The sequence below is a fragment of the Brachyhypopomus gauderio genome, chromosome 14, assembly GCF_052324685.1.
Source record: "Brachyhypopomus gauderio isolate BG-103 chromosome 14, BGAUD_0.2, whole genome shotgun sequence".
In the NCBI taxonomy this organism is placed as follows: domain Eukaryota; kingdom Metazoa; phylum Chordata; class Actinopteri; order Gymnotiformes; family Hypopomidae; genus Brachyhypopomus; species Brachyhypopomus gauderio.
This window is the reverse complement of record NC_135224.1, coordinates 13,443,370-13,459,719: the sequence shown is the minus strand read 5'-3', so window position 1 is coordinate 13,459,719 and position 16,350 is coordinate 13,443,370. Positions and strand designations below refer to the sequence as shown.

At 41.2% G+C, this 16,350-nt stretch overlaps 1 protein-coding gene across 5 annotated transcripts in view; it reads right to left on the bottom strand.

The window, feature by feature from the left end:
• Positions 1–16,350, bottom strand: part of amph (amphiphysin) — a 48,499-nt gene that overhangs the window by 22,349 nt on the left and 9,800 nt on the right. For 4 of the 5 annotated variants that reach the window (XM_076972166.1, XM_076972162.1, XM_076972163.1 and 1 more), the window contains exons 2-9: positions 9,173–9,253; positions 8,093–8,147; positions 7,867–7,961; positions 7,384–7,479; positions 7,198–7,305; positions 6,882–6,967; positions 3,627–3,702; positions 3,146–3,228 (exon numbers count right to left, since the gene is read on the bottom strand). In XM_076972166.1, the coding sequence (XP_076828281.1) occupies positions 3,146–3,228; positions 3,627–3,702; positions 6,882–6,967; positions 7,198–7,305; positions 7,384–7,479; positions 7,867–7,961; positions 8,093–8,147; positions 9,173–9,253 (680 nt within the window). Of the gene's footprint in view, positions 1–3,145; positions 3,229–3,626; positions 3,703–6,881; positions 6,968–7,197; positions 7,306–7,383; positions 7,480–7,866; positions 7,962–8,092; positions 8,148–9,172; positions 9,254–10,179; positions 11,446–16,350 lie in introns of those variants that run through there. The other variant, XM_076972167.1, reaches the window with a different exon arrangement.

Here is a 16,350-nt window from a genome sequence, read left to right as displayed (position 1 = left end):
ATATCTTGCAGACTTCCCCATTACACCTGGCTCAGTAGCCAACAATATCAGCGTCACATTAGACTCTGACCTATCATTTGATAAATACATAGATAATACTACTAGGATAGTAGTATCCTAGCTTTTCTCCACAACATTGCCAAGCTAAGAAATGCATTATCCCAGCATGATGTAGAAAAATTGCTACATGCCTTTGTTAGCTTCAGACTATACTACTGTAACTCATTACTGTCAGGATGCTCAAATAGGAATCTAAATAAACTTCAAGTAGTTAAAAATGCTGAGTTCTGACTAAAAAATTCGATCATATCAGGCCAGTCCTATCAGCCCTGCATTTTGCTCCCAGTTAAAATTTTAAATTTCTTCTACTGACTTATAAAGCATTGCATGGGCTCGCTCCTGATTACCTCCAGGAACTTATCTCCTATTATGAACCCCCACATCTACTAAGATCACAGGGTGCTGTCCTCTTATTAGTTCCAACAATTAATAGCAGCAGGGGGAAGAGCCTTTTCTTATAAGGCCCCCCCAACTATGCTCCTGCACTCCCTGGTTTTCTCGTCTCAGTACCCTGGCGCTGCTCTTCGAATTTGAATAAAGAAAATGGAATTGATGAGGTGGTCTCTTAACGCAATTGACACTATTTTTTTTATGAGGAGTCATGGGGCGGGAGAACCCACATGTCTGGACAGAACGATCTCAGCTGGATATGTGTTCGACCCATGGTGGACGTGGCATGGTTTGTGTCTCACTCCTCTCCCTAAAAGATGTTGAGTATGTTTACTTATTTGGAACAATGATCACTGGGTGTCTGTTGTGGCGTTGCCCTGGTGTATTGGGAAATTAAAATAGTGGGGTCAGTTATCGAACGCTCATGGAAATTGCCCAACATGATTGATGCGATGGGTTGAGCTGTCGGAACGCAGACTGTGATTGTTAGTAAAAGCTTGGATTCGATCATGGAGGGTCTCGCTGCTCTATGTACGAAGTTGGATCAGTTGGAAGACTGCTGACTTAAGAGGAGTTTCATGTGCTCAAGGACAGGCTCCTTGCTAAATTATTCATTCTTGCTTATCTACATTGGCTCCCAAACAAAATTCTCCCTGAAGGTCAACATCATACCTGCTCCTTCTTCCACACAGAGACTGTCAGAGGAGGGCCCTCACTTTCCCCCGCGAACTTTGACACAAAATCTTTGCACCAGGCCTCTGGCTCCCCCCTTCCCGTCTAGATGAATCACACCTCTCACTGCTTGACAGTGTTATCAATGCTTATATGTGCTATGGGGATTTTTTGTGTGTTCACAGACTGCGAGAATAATCTGTGATCATATTTTTTTTATCTCCTCCTAATGTTTATCTCTCTATGTTTCTCTCTATGTGAACGGTGGCGAGTCTCTGATGCTTTACACCATGGACCCGGAGGAACTTCCCATTTGTGGGATCAATAAAGCCTATTCTATTCTATTCTATTCTATTCTATTCTATTCCATTCTTCTAACCTTCCAGAATGTATTCGGGACTCTGACACAGTCTCAATCTTTAAGTATAGGTTGAAAACTTTTAGTTTAGTGTTTGGTAATTAATGTGCCCCCTTAGATAAAGGTACAGATCCAGGGGTTCATGGGCGAAGGGTTTTATGGTAAACTGCGGCGCTGGAACTGTCATCCTTTCACTGCACGTGATCACTAAAGTTTGTTGACAGTGTAGTGGATGGATGCCAATATCTCAGAATGCTCCCAAGTCTCTGTTACCTTCTGGTACTGCCTTTTTAGCTAGGCTATAATAATTTAATGCTGGAGTTGCTACCACACTCAAGAAATGTTAAGATTTCCTTTGTCCTGCATATGATCCCATACAGATAAAATATTCCCTCTTTTATTTTTCCAAATGGTTGCCCGCCTACCCAAGAAATACTAAGATGAGGAGAGACAAGCCTTTCCTGATATCCTGCCTAACTAGCTGTGGATGAAGGATCAACCCACTGCACTGGCCCCTCTCCCCACCCCAAATTCTCCCCTGCTATGGCTGTATCTCTGCAGCCCTGGACTACTATTACCAACCATCAAGAAGTTTAGGACTGAATAAGAATTACTTAGAGAACACATGTATATAAATACACACAAATATGCGAATTATTTATCATTCCCATTTTTTCTTTGTTTATGTATCTCTCTAATTGTTGTTATGGTGACCGTCATCGGCCTAAGGAGGATGGGTTCCCCCCCTGAGTCTTGGTTTCTCTAAAGGTTTCTTCCTCATGCTCTTAGGGAGTTTTTCCTTGCCTCTGTCATCCTTGGCTTGCTCACTGGGGGCTTGGACTCTTGTAAAGTTGCTTTGTGACAACAGCTGTTATAAAAAGCCCTATATAAATACATTTTAATGATTTATTGAAATGGCGCCTTATCCTGCTGGAAATAGCTATCAGAAGATGGGTACACTGTGGTCATAAAGGTATGGACATGGTCAGCAACATTTTTCCAATCTTCTATTGTCCAATTTTGGTGAGCCTGTGCTAATTGTAGCCTCAGTTTCCTGTTCTTAGCTGACAGGAGTAGCACCCGGTGTGGTCTTCTGCTGCTGTAGCCCAACCACTCCAAGGTTCAGAGATGCTCTTCTGTATACCTCGGTTGAAACTACGTATTTGAGTTTATTATTTGAGTTTATGTAATGGTTATTTGACTTACTTTTGCCGTTCTGTCAGCTCAAACCAATCTGGCTATTCTCCTCTGACCTCTGGCATAAACAAGGCATATGCGCCCACAGAACTGCCGCTCACTGGATATTTCCTCTTTTTCAGAACATTCTCTGTAAGATGGTTGTCATGAAAATCCCAGTAGATCAGCAGTTTCTGAAATATTCAGACCAGCCCATCTGGCACCAACAACCATGCCATGTTTAAAGTCACTTAAATCACCTTTCTTCCCCATTCTGATGCTCGGTTTGAACTGCAGAAGTTTTGGCGATGTCTACATACCTAAATGCATCGAGTTGCTGCCATGTGATTGGCAGATTTGGCATTAATTGGCAGTTGGACAGGTGTGCCTAATAAAGTGGCCGGTGAGTGTATAAGATCCTTAATGTTGATGATCTTCTTAAGGCATATACAGAACATATTGAGGGAAGGTTGGACATTAAAGACTCACCTTGGGGCCCCTTGGATTGTGAACATTTTGTCTGAATGTTGCTCAGCAAGCCTGTTCATCACCTCATACAGCTTATGACAGAGCTAGAAAAAATAAACCAAAACACTTACTCATGGTGTATGCATATCAGTCAATTTAAACAAAGTCAAAATGGATGCAAAGCAATTGATCCAGTGTACCTCAGCTTTTTTCTCTCTGTAATCATAATGCTGTGAGGTGAAGTGGATTGTGCATGAAGCATGAATAGAGATTTTGCTCTTCTATGATGTTCATGAGAGCAGACATAAGTGAGTTTGTGAGTTGCTGACTTTGCCACACACCCATAATCAGCTGAGATTCAGACTGTTGAACTCTTGCACACACTATTAGTATGTGTGTGTGTGTGTGTGTGTGTGTGTGTGTGTGTGTGTCTGTACACCACAGAGAAATGTGAATGCTTACATGGGTATTAGTAATGTATTAGTAATTAGTAATGACTTACAAAGGAGATCTCCCTGTGGAATTTTGCTTCTAGGCTGCTGACACTCTTGAAGGTGGTCACGTAAAATCCCACTCGACTGCAAAGACAAATGTTGAAATTCTATTAGAATATGTACAGGATTGCATTCCTACGAGACATATCCCATTAGAAAAGGGGCAGCCATGGTCTGGTGGTTAGGGAACCGGTCTGGTGACTGGAGGGTCTTAGGTTTGGTTCCCAGGCCTGGAGCCATGACTGAGGTGCACTTGAGCAAGGCACCTAACCCCATCTGCTCCCCGGGTGCCGGGCTAGGGCTGCCCACCGCACTGGGCACGTGTGCACCACAGTCCCCTAGTAATCACTAGTGTGTGTGTGTGTGTGTGTGTGTGTCTGTGTCTGTGTGTGTGTGTTCTAACTGCACAGATGGGTAAAAGCAGAGGACAAATTTCGATTGTGGTGAAAATCACAATTGACAAAAAAAAATAAAAAAATAAATAAATATAAGTCTATGAATGCACGGCATCTGCTGTTTTGGTCTTATGTCTTTACTTCCTTGATCTGTTTACAGTATTCCACTCCTTTTTAGTGTAGTTCTCACACTTTCAGCTCTTCCAAGATTTATTATAATTTTTCTGTGTATGTATACAGTATATTGCTTACAATATACAATTACAGTAGTTGTTTCTCAGCCTGAGTAGTTGTGCATTTGCCAGTGTAGTTGTGTATTTGCCAGTGTGGTTGAGTATCTGCCTGTGTGGTTATGTATCTGCCTGTGTGGTTGTGTATCTGCCTGTGTAGTTGTGTATCTGTCTGTGTCCTGTTAATGTCTTATATTCATGTTGGTCATTTAGTTGTTGACTCCTGACTTTGGACTGTTCTCATGACCCTGGTATTGGATTCACTCTTAATAAATAATAATAAATCTGCGTTTGTGTCCAGGTTAATGCTATGAATTGACATGGCATACTGCCAACCATGGCCACACAGTTATCCACATTTTTCAGCTTATAGTTTTGGGGCAATACTGCAGCCTGCTTATTAAATTATGAATTATTTCTTTAAACAATTAGTCTCTGTGTATTACACTCTGACACTCTCTGTTAGAGGTCTGCACTCCTGCGGTAATCTCGTGGGTCCTGTGGGACCCGTCAGAATATCTTGCGGCGCGGGACAGAATTTATTTGTTACTGGCAGGAGCGGGAGTTTAATTAGTCCAGGCAGTGCGGGAGCAGGACCGCATATACATGTAGAAAAATCCCGCAAATTAATAAATAGTCTAGAAAATGATAATATTAACAACGCAATGATTTCCATGCATAAGGAACAGGACGAAAACAACTAATCATTCAGTAAGTAAGCAATAAACTAATTCAAAATATTGGCTAAGCAACTGATCACGTGAACATGAAGTGTGCGTCATTTTGTCATTTTGATACAGAAATGGCAGAGACTGTGTAGACGGTCAACCAGTTTCAGCTGTGGAAAATTAAATTAAAACAGGCGAATACACCACAATTAAGCCAACTACAGGAAAGTCTGATGTATGGAAGTCATATTCCATTGTAATTAATGGAGATGGAAATCGTCTACCATTTGCTTGTTGTGATACATGTCAGAAAGTGTTGGTGTACGTCACCTGACGGCATGTGTTTGGACTGTGGTAAGAAATGGGACAGCACGATCCATCGCTATATTGCTGTTTTAATAAATACATAAGAAAATTTCAAGTACTAAATTTAATTAATTCAAATCATATTAGGATTGTGGGCTGGGGCGACAAAAATGTGTATGTGGCGGGCGGGTGCGGGATTAAAACAAGCAGGAGCGGGCGGGAGCGGGATTAAAACAAGGGATTTATTGGCGGGAGCGGGACTAAAACAAGCGGGAGCAGGCGGGAGTGGGATTAAAAAAGCAGTCCCGCGCAGACCTCTACTCTCTGTGTATTACACTCTGCTCCTGTGTCCATTCACACCATTCATGGATCCATTTTTCTGTCACAGAGCTCTAGTTGTATCAGTTGCAGTGTACCAGTGTAAGCTGACTGAAGGCACATTTTATGTTTACACCATAAACAAACTGATAAAGGACCTCAGCACTGCTGAAAATGACTACCATGTATGACTATGGTTAGTCTTAACCCTAGTGGTAAATTACTTTCAATAAATAAAGATTCAATAAATGACAGCATACCTCAGTATAGTTTGGTATACCTCAGCATAGACCAGAATACCTCAGTATAGTTTGGTATACCTCAGCATAGATCAGTATACATCAGTAGCGTAGATGCTATAGTGATGATGCCATGAATGTGCAGTGTTCACATGTTTTGAATTATGTAAGTAAGAATATTAAAACATTATATTTGACAGCAAAAATAATGAATTAAAATGTGATCATAAAAAAAAAAAACCTTAGAAAATCACCCCAAATTAAGCAGTTATTCAAGTTTAAGTCCCATTAAGACTCGGTTATCTCAGTGCAGTTGTCACATCTGGTTCTGCCCCCTTCGCCTCTATGAGCTGTCTTCCTGTTGTCCTGGTCTGCGTGAAGTGTTTTGCTTTCTCTAGTCCCGCCCCGTTTCCATGGTTTCCCTGTTGTCTGTCACGCCCCATCCTGTGTTTCCCTGCCCCTTGATTATTGCCTCCACCTGTATCTTGTTTAGTCTTGGCATCTCTGTGTATTTATTCCCCATCGTGGCTGTTCTCCCTTGTTGGTCATTGTCTGTAAGTTGATCTTCGTATGTTCTTCCTATTCTGCTCACAGTTTCCTCTGCTCAATCTCCCTGCCTGAATCCTGGTTTGTTCATGTGTGTCGTGTCACTGACTGTCCAGTTCAGTTGCTTGGTGTGTTCTGGTTGTTTGTGTCTCTATCCATGTTCTCCGTTTCCCTTTTGATTTACGATCCTGTTTCCCTTGTTATAGTGTATGTGTATGGTCACAGTGTATGGAATTTCCTCGTACCTGTTAATGGTGTAGCCCAGTGTTATGTGGAGTATCCTAGCCCTCCGTGTTCATCCTGATCTGTTAGCGTTAACCTCGTTGTTCGTGGTATTGGAAGTTGTTGTCATTATTGGTGTTACTAGGTATTTGTTTGTGTCTTACTATTTTGCTGTGTCTACATTTGTAAACTCCGTATTCTTGTGTGTTCCCCTCTGCCTGGTTTTCTTCCCCTGTGTCATTGCCTGTCTTATTTCTTTAATAAATTAATTTAAAACCTGCATTTGCATCACGCCTGCCTTACCCTGTCATAACAGCAGTGATCTCAGTGCAGTCTCACCTGTCCCACAGGGTGGGCAGTTCGTCCTGCAGATCCACATTCAGGTCATCAAATACCCTCTGGGCTTTTTTCAAGTCTTCCTCTGCCTGTATGGGAAAACAAATGAAAGATCAGGTTCCTGCATAGCCATGTCAGTGGAGCACATGGTAATCTCCATGGTAATCTGGTAATCTCTATAAGGTTTTCCAAGTTTAAGATGCCATTTGCCATACTGCCCCAAATCATTAGGCTTTGGTCTGTAGATATGCTCAGCGAACCCAAAGTGTAAACAGACTTTCTCCTGTATGAAGTGTTTAAAGCATTTTAAAGCCTGTACCTTTGCAACCTTTTTATCATTCTTAATGCCAGATGTTTGCAGGGTCTCAAGATGGTGCCTCGCACTATCATAGTCAATTAGCTTTCGGCTTCGTTTTGCCACACGCACCTACAGAGGAGATACACAATTACAGTTACCTGTTGCTAAGCCCCAACAATTAGCCACATGCTTCTAGATGAACAATACCTTGATATCAGGGAATTTAGCCAAATATGTGTCCAATGCAATGAGTGTAGAGTCCACCAGTTTCTCATGGAAATCTTCCCACAATGCATCACAGTTCTAGGGGAGAATGAAGAATTTGCTGAATGCATACATTACAAAAGGCATAGGAATGAGAAATAGTGTTCCATTACAGGTGGACACATCATCACATCCACCAAGGGCATGGGTGGGGTGAGTCTCCCACCTCTAAGAATTGTATGTCCACGAGTCTCTCATTCTGAGTTGGATGCAAGACTCAAAACAACCAAATTAACATTTATCTATGATTTTGTGCATCACCAAGCACAATTGCAACTTAGGATTTGAGTTAAGTTTACGGTTTGGGATATAGCAAGTTAGAGTAAGAGTTGAGTTAGGGTTTGGGATATAATTAGGGTAAGGGTTAGGGTTTGTCGTGACCCTGTAAATCTGCTGATAGATTCATAGGACTGAAGCTCCACCCACCTTCCCAATGCACATCACATCATCCCTGCCGTGCCAGTCAGGCTCATAGACCTCGTGTAGTGATTCTGTCAGATTCATGGAGGCCTGCTGCATTCCTGCAATGTTACCACTCATCACTCTCAACCAATCAACTGTAAGCATTTGTGGAGGCTGCCTCATTTATGAGTTGTTGTCAGTGTGTTTATGTATGTGTGTGTTTGCATGTGCACATGTGCAGATGAGTCACCTTTCACAGCTGCTATATAAGCTTTCATCTCTCTCTGTAGCCGGGAACCCTCCGTCTGTGACCAAAAAACAAAATTAGACTCGGAGCACAGAATGCCTGGCACATGCAGATTAATATTTACATGTGATTGGTGAAACAGTGCAAAGGGTTCCTGCTAAACATTATACTTGTCTGATCTGGGGAGGGGAGGGGAGGGGAGGAGGGAGGGGAGGAGAGGGTTTCTCTTGTTCTAAGCCACAGCAGGTTGGTGCATTCAGCTCCAATCAGGATTAGAAAAACCAAGCTAAGGAGCAGGGATTAGACTTATATGACATAGATGCATAAGCAAAAACACAAGCACACACTTTTTCTTCACATTGTTTGTCCTGTACAGTCTCCATCCTAATACACACTAGTAATAATAATACTGTAATATAAACTACTCAAAACAATCAAACTCTGGATCAAAGATTACCACAAATTCAACACAAGTAGTCCCAAGGGAAGTCTTACTAGTGAGAATGGTGTGTGTGTGTGTGTGTGTGTGTGTGTGTATGAATGTGTGTCTCCTCATTGTCACAGCCTTCACTTCTTAGTTTGTTACTTGTTAAACATGCAGCTGCCTTTAAATCTGTAGTTAGTGTCTTTGTTAACATGTTTACTTCCTGTGCAGTAGTGTGTGTTGTCAGTGTTTGACCATTGATTTGTAACTAATGTGCTTTATCAACTGTCTGCTGCCTGGTGTGTTCGGTGTTATTATCTTTGTTCCTCATGATTTTTGTTTGTTTACATGTCTGTGCAATATCCCTGGAGACCAGAATTTCCCCCTATGATTAAAAGTACAAAAACATTCAAGGAATGTTGGATTATAAAGTTATTGTTATCATGCTATTATGTTACAATGGCATAGTTAGTTATAATGTTATGTTATAATGTTTTATTATTATGTTACTGTATACTGTTGGTTATAATGTCTATAATGTTACAATGTTATTATGTTATAATATGGTATACTGTTATGTTATAATGTTATAATATGTTATAATAACATATTCAAAAAAGTGTGAGATGTCCTGACCAGGTGGTTTGTGTATGACACACCTCCTGTCTCTTGAAGTTCAGCACACACTGTTCAAACTGCTCATCCTTTGTCTCGTCTGCCTTCCCAAGCTTCTGCAGCACCTGGTGGAGAGAAAGAGAACACACACACAAACGCACGCACACGCACACACTGATGACGAAGTTTTCTGTCTTACAGTAAACAAAACGTTAAAATGTTATACGTGCTGGTTCTCTAACCAGCAGACAATTACTGCCCCGGGAGCCCCATTACTGCCCTGGGAGCCCCATTACTGAACAAGGAGCACTTCTAAAACAATCCACAAACACACTGTTGGAGGCTTAGTTTACAGTGACTGAGGATTAGGGTTAGGATTAATGTTATAGGGTTACAGGGTTACTATGTTAACCTCATGCACTCTTAATCATGTCCCTGTCATTTCAAATAAATCTACTACACTACCAACATTATCTCATGTACACAACTAAATTCCAATCTCCACTACAATATGATCTCGGTTACCCTAACCCTAGTTCCAGACACACACACACACACACACACACACACACACACACACACACACACACACACACACACACACACACACACACACACACACACACGTGTACACTAGGGATGTGGAGATTCACCGGTACACATGTCTGCGATTCGACTGCACCGGTAGATTTGCATCGGGTTTAATTTGCGAGCGAATTCACGATGCATCGCCTAGCCTTTTTGCATCGGCAAATACCATGATTAAATCGGGTGTTTTGTTTTCCAGTATCTATTCCTTATTCTAACATTTTCAGAGGCAATATACTTTTTATTTTTATTGATTTTTTTTTTTCGAGGCAACATAAATACACCATCGTTTCCTCAGGTACTGACGCAAGCACGCAGACGTACACAACAAAGATGGAGGGAAACGAGAGCATTAACAACGACAAAGATATTTAATGCACCAAAAAGACACACAAATTAAACCTGTGGCAATATTTCGGGTTTTTAAGCGATGTGGAAACGGCATAAGAGCCGCACACTGTACCAAAATTGATGAACAGATAACGGCGCATTGGGCTAAAATGGGCCCGCAGTCTTGCAAGAACAAAGATGCAAATGTTGCACAGTAGGAGAGACAACGCAAACACCAGGAGTGTTTCTCCTCTCGATTGTACTGCTGATGAACTATCTATAACAGACCATTTCCTCCTCTCATTTAATGTCAAACTCTCTGTCGATCACAAAACTTTCTCGTCTCATTTCCTTCCGTAATATTAAGGACATTAACTGGGATTAGTATTAACTCTAAAATGGCGTTCAGCGGCACGGCGACCGGAAGTCATTCATTTTCAATGAGAGTGAGCGACACCAAGCGACGCGACGCGAAGTGAGCGATTCGAGCGACGCGAACAAGTTTTTTTTTAATTATTATTATTAAATCACACTTCACAGAGGTAAGTATACAACGAACAGTATACAAAAACATAACATACAAATGAGCCAGACGAGCCAGGGGTTGTCTACATTAAACAAACAGGTTATAAGTGGAACATACATTCAAAGTTCTGATAGCCTTCTTGTTTGTTGAATCAGCAAGCAATTTGAAATAATATTCCATTTCCTTTCTGAATACCAAAAAACAAGGGGTCTTCCCACCAAACTTACTTTTATGAATAAAAAATTTAGCTTGAAGCAAAATCAAGTTTAGTAAAAAATAGCATTTCCCTTCTTTCTTGGCATACTTATGAAAGCCAAAGACAACATTTTCCCAGTATAAAACAAAATCTTTGAGGAGATGATCAATGAAAAATCTGCTGAGGTCTCCCCAAAATTGTTTGCTCTGCGAACAATGCCAGAATAAATGAACCACTGTTTCTGGATGGGAGTTACAGAAAGAGCAATTTGTGTTGATGTTTTTCTTGAATTTTTGCATATAATGGTTGGCATGGTAGCATTTATGTAAAATCTTATATGATATCTCCTTAACTTTGTTTGTAATTAAAAATTTATGTGGGAGCATCCAAACTTTTTCCCAGTTAATGTTGTTGCTGAGGCGACTCCAATATGCAGTTATGCGACGCGAACAAGTTGAGCTTGGCTCAACTTTATGCAAATGAGCAGTGACGCGCGGCGGTGACTACCAATCAGAAAGTATGTTTGCACCCTCCTCCGAAACCGCACCTCTGACTTTGGTTCCTACTGATTATTTGTTCCGATTGCAAAATTGAGGAGAGATTAATAGTGGCTGTCTCTGGATGTCCCGCACTTTACGATGTTTATTTTTGGAGGGAATACTGTTCATTTGTTAAAAAACATCTGCAATAAATTAGCGTAAACCCTATTATTGGTTATGATTTTTTAAATTCCTGTTTGATCTTCGGGTCTGGGGTAAAAAGTAAAAAAAATACATAAATATATTAGGGATGCACCGAAAATTCGGCCACCGAAAATTTTCGGCCGAAATGGCTTAAATTAGCATTTTCGGTTTTCGGCCGAAATACTTTCATCACCGAAACAACACGGCCGAAACAATGTGCTGTGATGACGCAAGCAAAAATCGCCTGCACGTGTTTATTTTGATAAAGCTAGCAAAAAAGTTTTCCAGTGATGGCGCCAAGGCAAAGGACATTACACCAAAAATTATGGAACTCGTTGCCTTAGACGATCAGCCGTTCTCTGTCGTAGGGATTTCGTAGGCTAATAGAGCACATTGAGCCCCGTTATGTTTTGCCGAGCAGACGACATTTCTCAGAAGTGTGTTTACCTGAGCTGTTGTTGCAACTCACGTCACGTTTTTATGAGAGAATTTATATTTATCTTTCAGGCCAGTCAGTTCTAATTAAATTTAACTCGTATAAAATACATATATTTATCCTCTCAGATAAAAACGGTCTGCAAGCGAGTTAAATTTAATTAGAGGTCGGCCGTTGTCAGCGGTATCGCCGTTAACGGCCCACCACTAATTTTACTTTATAATATGCATTACTGTAATGTCAGTGCTAAATAAATATTTTCAAATCAAATTTTGTAGTTGATTTATTCTTTGAATAGCAATGCCTTGATTTTAGTGAGGTTAGCCATAAATCCAATGTTACTAATAATTGGCATAATGTATTTCGGTGTTTCGGCTTTCGGCCTTGGTTTCCTCATTTTCGGTTTCGGCTAAGAATTTTCATTTCGGTGCATCCCTAATATATATATATATATATATATATATATATATATATATATATATATATATATATATATATACTGCGTAACACTGTTATGCAGAGTTAATATTTAATATGCTTCTCCTACGTGTTGTGAACGAAAAGAAACCGTATGGACCCTCTCGACCATACGGTCCGACTCTGTCTTCATAAAAGAAACTCGACTTTAGCCAACTAACCTTGGTTATTTATTTATTTATTTATTTTTAACGGAGTTGAGTCCGTTCCGAGACTACAAGAAGGGAGGCTAGTGGCTCACCTACTCTACAGCAAATTTTCCATGCCGAGAAGGGGGACAAGTACTGTATGCCCTCCCGTGGTCTGTAATGTGGGGGAGGGGAAAGAGTTACAGTGGCACCATCTTCATTCAGAGCATGAGAGTTCGCACAGACTCGCTTCTACGTCCTTCTCCTTATGTTCCTGTAGGAGTGAGGTACCCTGCCATACTGACATCCTTCAGTGTCTGTCCCATCACTACAGACCTCACCTGTCACCCAAACCAAAGACTCAGTTCTTTTCTTTAATGGGGCTAATGAGTGACTATTGTTTATAAGTGAGTGTGATATTGAAATTTTGTGCTACTGTGCACTCTGGTGTTAGACCCAGAGTAGAGAGGTCGTTATTGCTTCTGTTAAGGCTTTGATTTTGCGGACTGAATTTCCTTGTCGCTCAAAGGGGAGGAGCAACTGACGAGCTGTATGCGTATGCTGTGTTATGATATAGTACACCTTGCGGTGTTTTCTTTACATGTTTTTTTGAAGATTTTTTTGTTAGTTATAAATATTCTGAATTGGGTATTGACTGTGTGTTTAACTGACATAGGATAAGAGTGGAGAAGTTGAAACTGCACAGGGAGATAGTAAATACATGGTAATAATAATAGTAATACAAATAAATAATCTATTGTGTTTTCCCCTTCACCATCGCCTGGTTGACCTGTGTACCTGCCTAGGAGTAGGGGCATCTCTCCTGTTTCACTAGATCTGAGAAGGGCAGGACAAACACCATAACTAGAGAGGTGTTCAGCGGGCATTTTTTCCTACTTCAGGTTCCACCATGATCACCCCAATACCTGAAGCCCCCCTTGTCACATCTCTAGCATTCACTCAGATAGTCCTTTGCAGCAAAACAAATACAAACAATCTTGCAAAGGTGAGTAGATGAGACCTAAAGCATCGGAAGTGAGTACCCAGATCCTGTCGCTTTCTCGGTCATCCTAGGCGAGGGATTTCCTCAAAGTGGTATCACACTACAACGCTGGTCTTCATTCTGTACTCGACTCCCTGGCTCCACTAAAAACTAAGTCTGTTTCACTTTCCCGTTCTGCCCCCTGGATTACGCCTGAACTTCGGCTTATTAACGCCAAAGGACGGCAACTTGAGCGGCTCCAAAAGAAAACTGGACTTTCTGTTCATTAAGACATGTAAAAAAATCACATGCTACACTACAAGGACTGTATTACTCAAACTAATTCCAATTATTACATTGATATAATCTGTTCTAATGAAGGTAATTCAAAGTCACTATTCTCATTATATAAGAATATTACTCAAGCTCCGGACTTTCTTCCTCCTCACACTCAAATGATTTCTGTAACTTATGTCCTTCTTCAATTTAAAAAATTCAGAAAATCCACCACCACCTTAGTTTACAACCCACTTCCAATCTTATCTCTGAAATCTCTCCTCCCACTTAATCCTTTTCTTTCTTTCATCTCCCTTCCATCTCAGAAATCTCAGATATCATCTGGAAGCTTAAACCACCCACCTGTCAGTTAGACCCTCTCCCCTCAGTGTTAGTAAAAGCCTGTCTTCCATCATTGGTCTTTATTATTTCTACCATTATACATTCTTCTCTTTCCACTGGAACTGTTCCTGCTTTATTCAAAACTGCAGTAATCACTCCTATTCTGAAAAAACCTGGTGTAGATCCCATCAATTTTATTAACCCAGTGGTTCCCAAACTTTTTCTGCCGTGCCCCCCTTTAGTAGATGAGAATATTTTTGCGCCCCCCCTACACCCCCCCCCCCCCCCATATTGACTAGGGATGTGTTGAAAACTTACAAAAACAATAGGTTCACAACTTTGGTCAAACATGAAAAAAATAAACTGCAAGAAACCTTTTAAATGGTTCAAGAATTCTAAATATAATTTAAAATAAATAAGGAGATGAAATAAGAGAAACAGCAAAACATATGCGGCTAGTTTGCAAGCGCAGACATCACGCAGAGCGCAAAGCATGTAACGGCCAGAAATATGTGTACTGTCTCTTTAAGGGAGCGAGTTGAGTGCGCGTATGGAATATTGTTGTTTTTTAGCTTTCTGCCGAGTCAGACCACTGCTCTTTATTTCATTTCTGTAAGTAACGCATTAAATGAGATTTGGACAACTCACCAGTTCATGTATGAACAGTGAAGTATTGCTGGAGCCCAGGTTTATTTTGGTCAACCAGCAAATAAACGGACTAAGTGGAATACCACCAGCGCGAGTATTAAGGTTGAACTAACTCCGAAAAGCAAGCAATACAAGCATAGAATTAGACTGAATAGATCTGTTTTTATGGATCTGTCACATTGTCACCGATACCCGATCTAGAATTTTTTCAGATATTAATATCGGAATCGGTGCATCCCTAAGACACATGTGCACGTTTTACTTTCAAGCTCCGCGCCCCACCTAGGGGGCGCGCCCCCCACTTTGGGAACCACTGTATTAACCTATGGCCAATTTCTAATCTAACCTTCGTCTCCAAAATTCTAGAAAAAATAGTAGCAACCCAACATCACACATATTTGTCTCATAATAATGAACAGTTCCAGTCTGGTTTTCGCCCTCTCCATAGTACAGAAACTGCTCTGATAGATTTCACCAATGACGTCCTCATGGCAGCTGATTCAGGCTCACTCTCCATCCTTATCGTCCTTGACCTAAGTGCAGCATTTGACACCATATGTCACACCACCCTCCTCAATTGTTACAGTGGGTCGTCCAGGAGGACACAACTCACCTAATTACTAACACCTGTTTACTATCAGTGTGCACCCCTTCTTATGCCCACAGGTCATGCAGTCCAGTGCTGCACATTCCTTTGAGGACTTAAGTGTCTCCGACGTCCTGCACTACACTGTGCTTAAAAGGAGAAGTCTTTAAATCTACGCTTGTTCATTTGCTCTTTGTGAGCTGTGCATTTCTGTTGCTTTGCTTTGTGCTCGTTTAAGTTGTATTATTGTCATGGATTGTCACGTTGAGGACCCCGGCCCCTCCCTTTTGGGCGTGTGTTTACGTAGTCTACGTGCATCGTCTGCGTCTGTGGATATTCCGTGGTGATGGCTATGCCATGTGATAATCCGTCTCACCTGTGAATCGTCTCGTAATCACGTGGGGTTAATGTGGTTTGTCTATTTAATGTGCGCTCGCGCAGTGTCCTGTGCTCGTCGTTGTCTATAGTCTGCACGTTGTGTGCTTGTGTTTGTTTTCTGTGCGCCATTGCGCTATTATTTACAAATAAAACGTGTCGTTTGGACCGGAGACCTGGACTCGTGTCTCGTCCTTGCTCCAGCACCCCAACGTCACATGGATAATAAAACTCCTGACATGCAACCAGTGTCTCCGGCCGCCTCTATACCCCCGTCACATCAATAGGCTTTCCTCCATTGGTATCACTCAGACTCCCCTGAACTGGTTCAAATCATATCTCTCCAGTCGCACTCAAATTATTCAGATAAAAACATTTTCTTCTCCTGTTTTCTTCTGTCATTTCAGGTGTGCCCCAAGTCTCTGTCTTGGGGCCTCTTCTTTTCACAATTTACCTCCTCCCCCTTGTCATATTTTTCATAAACACTGCATTAACTTTCACTGTTATGCGGATGATACCCAGCTCTATTTTTCCTGCAAATCCACTCTCAATGTTCGGTCCACCTCCCTTACTGATTATGTAGCGGATTTAAAATCTTGGTTTTCTGCTAGCCTACTTAAACAGTGAAAAAACTGAGGTTCTACTCATT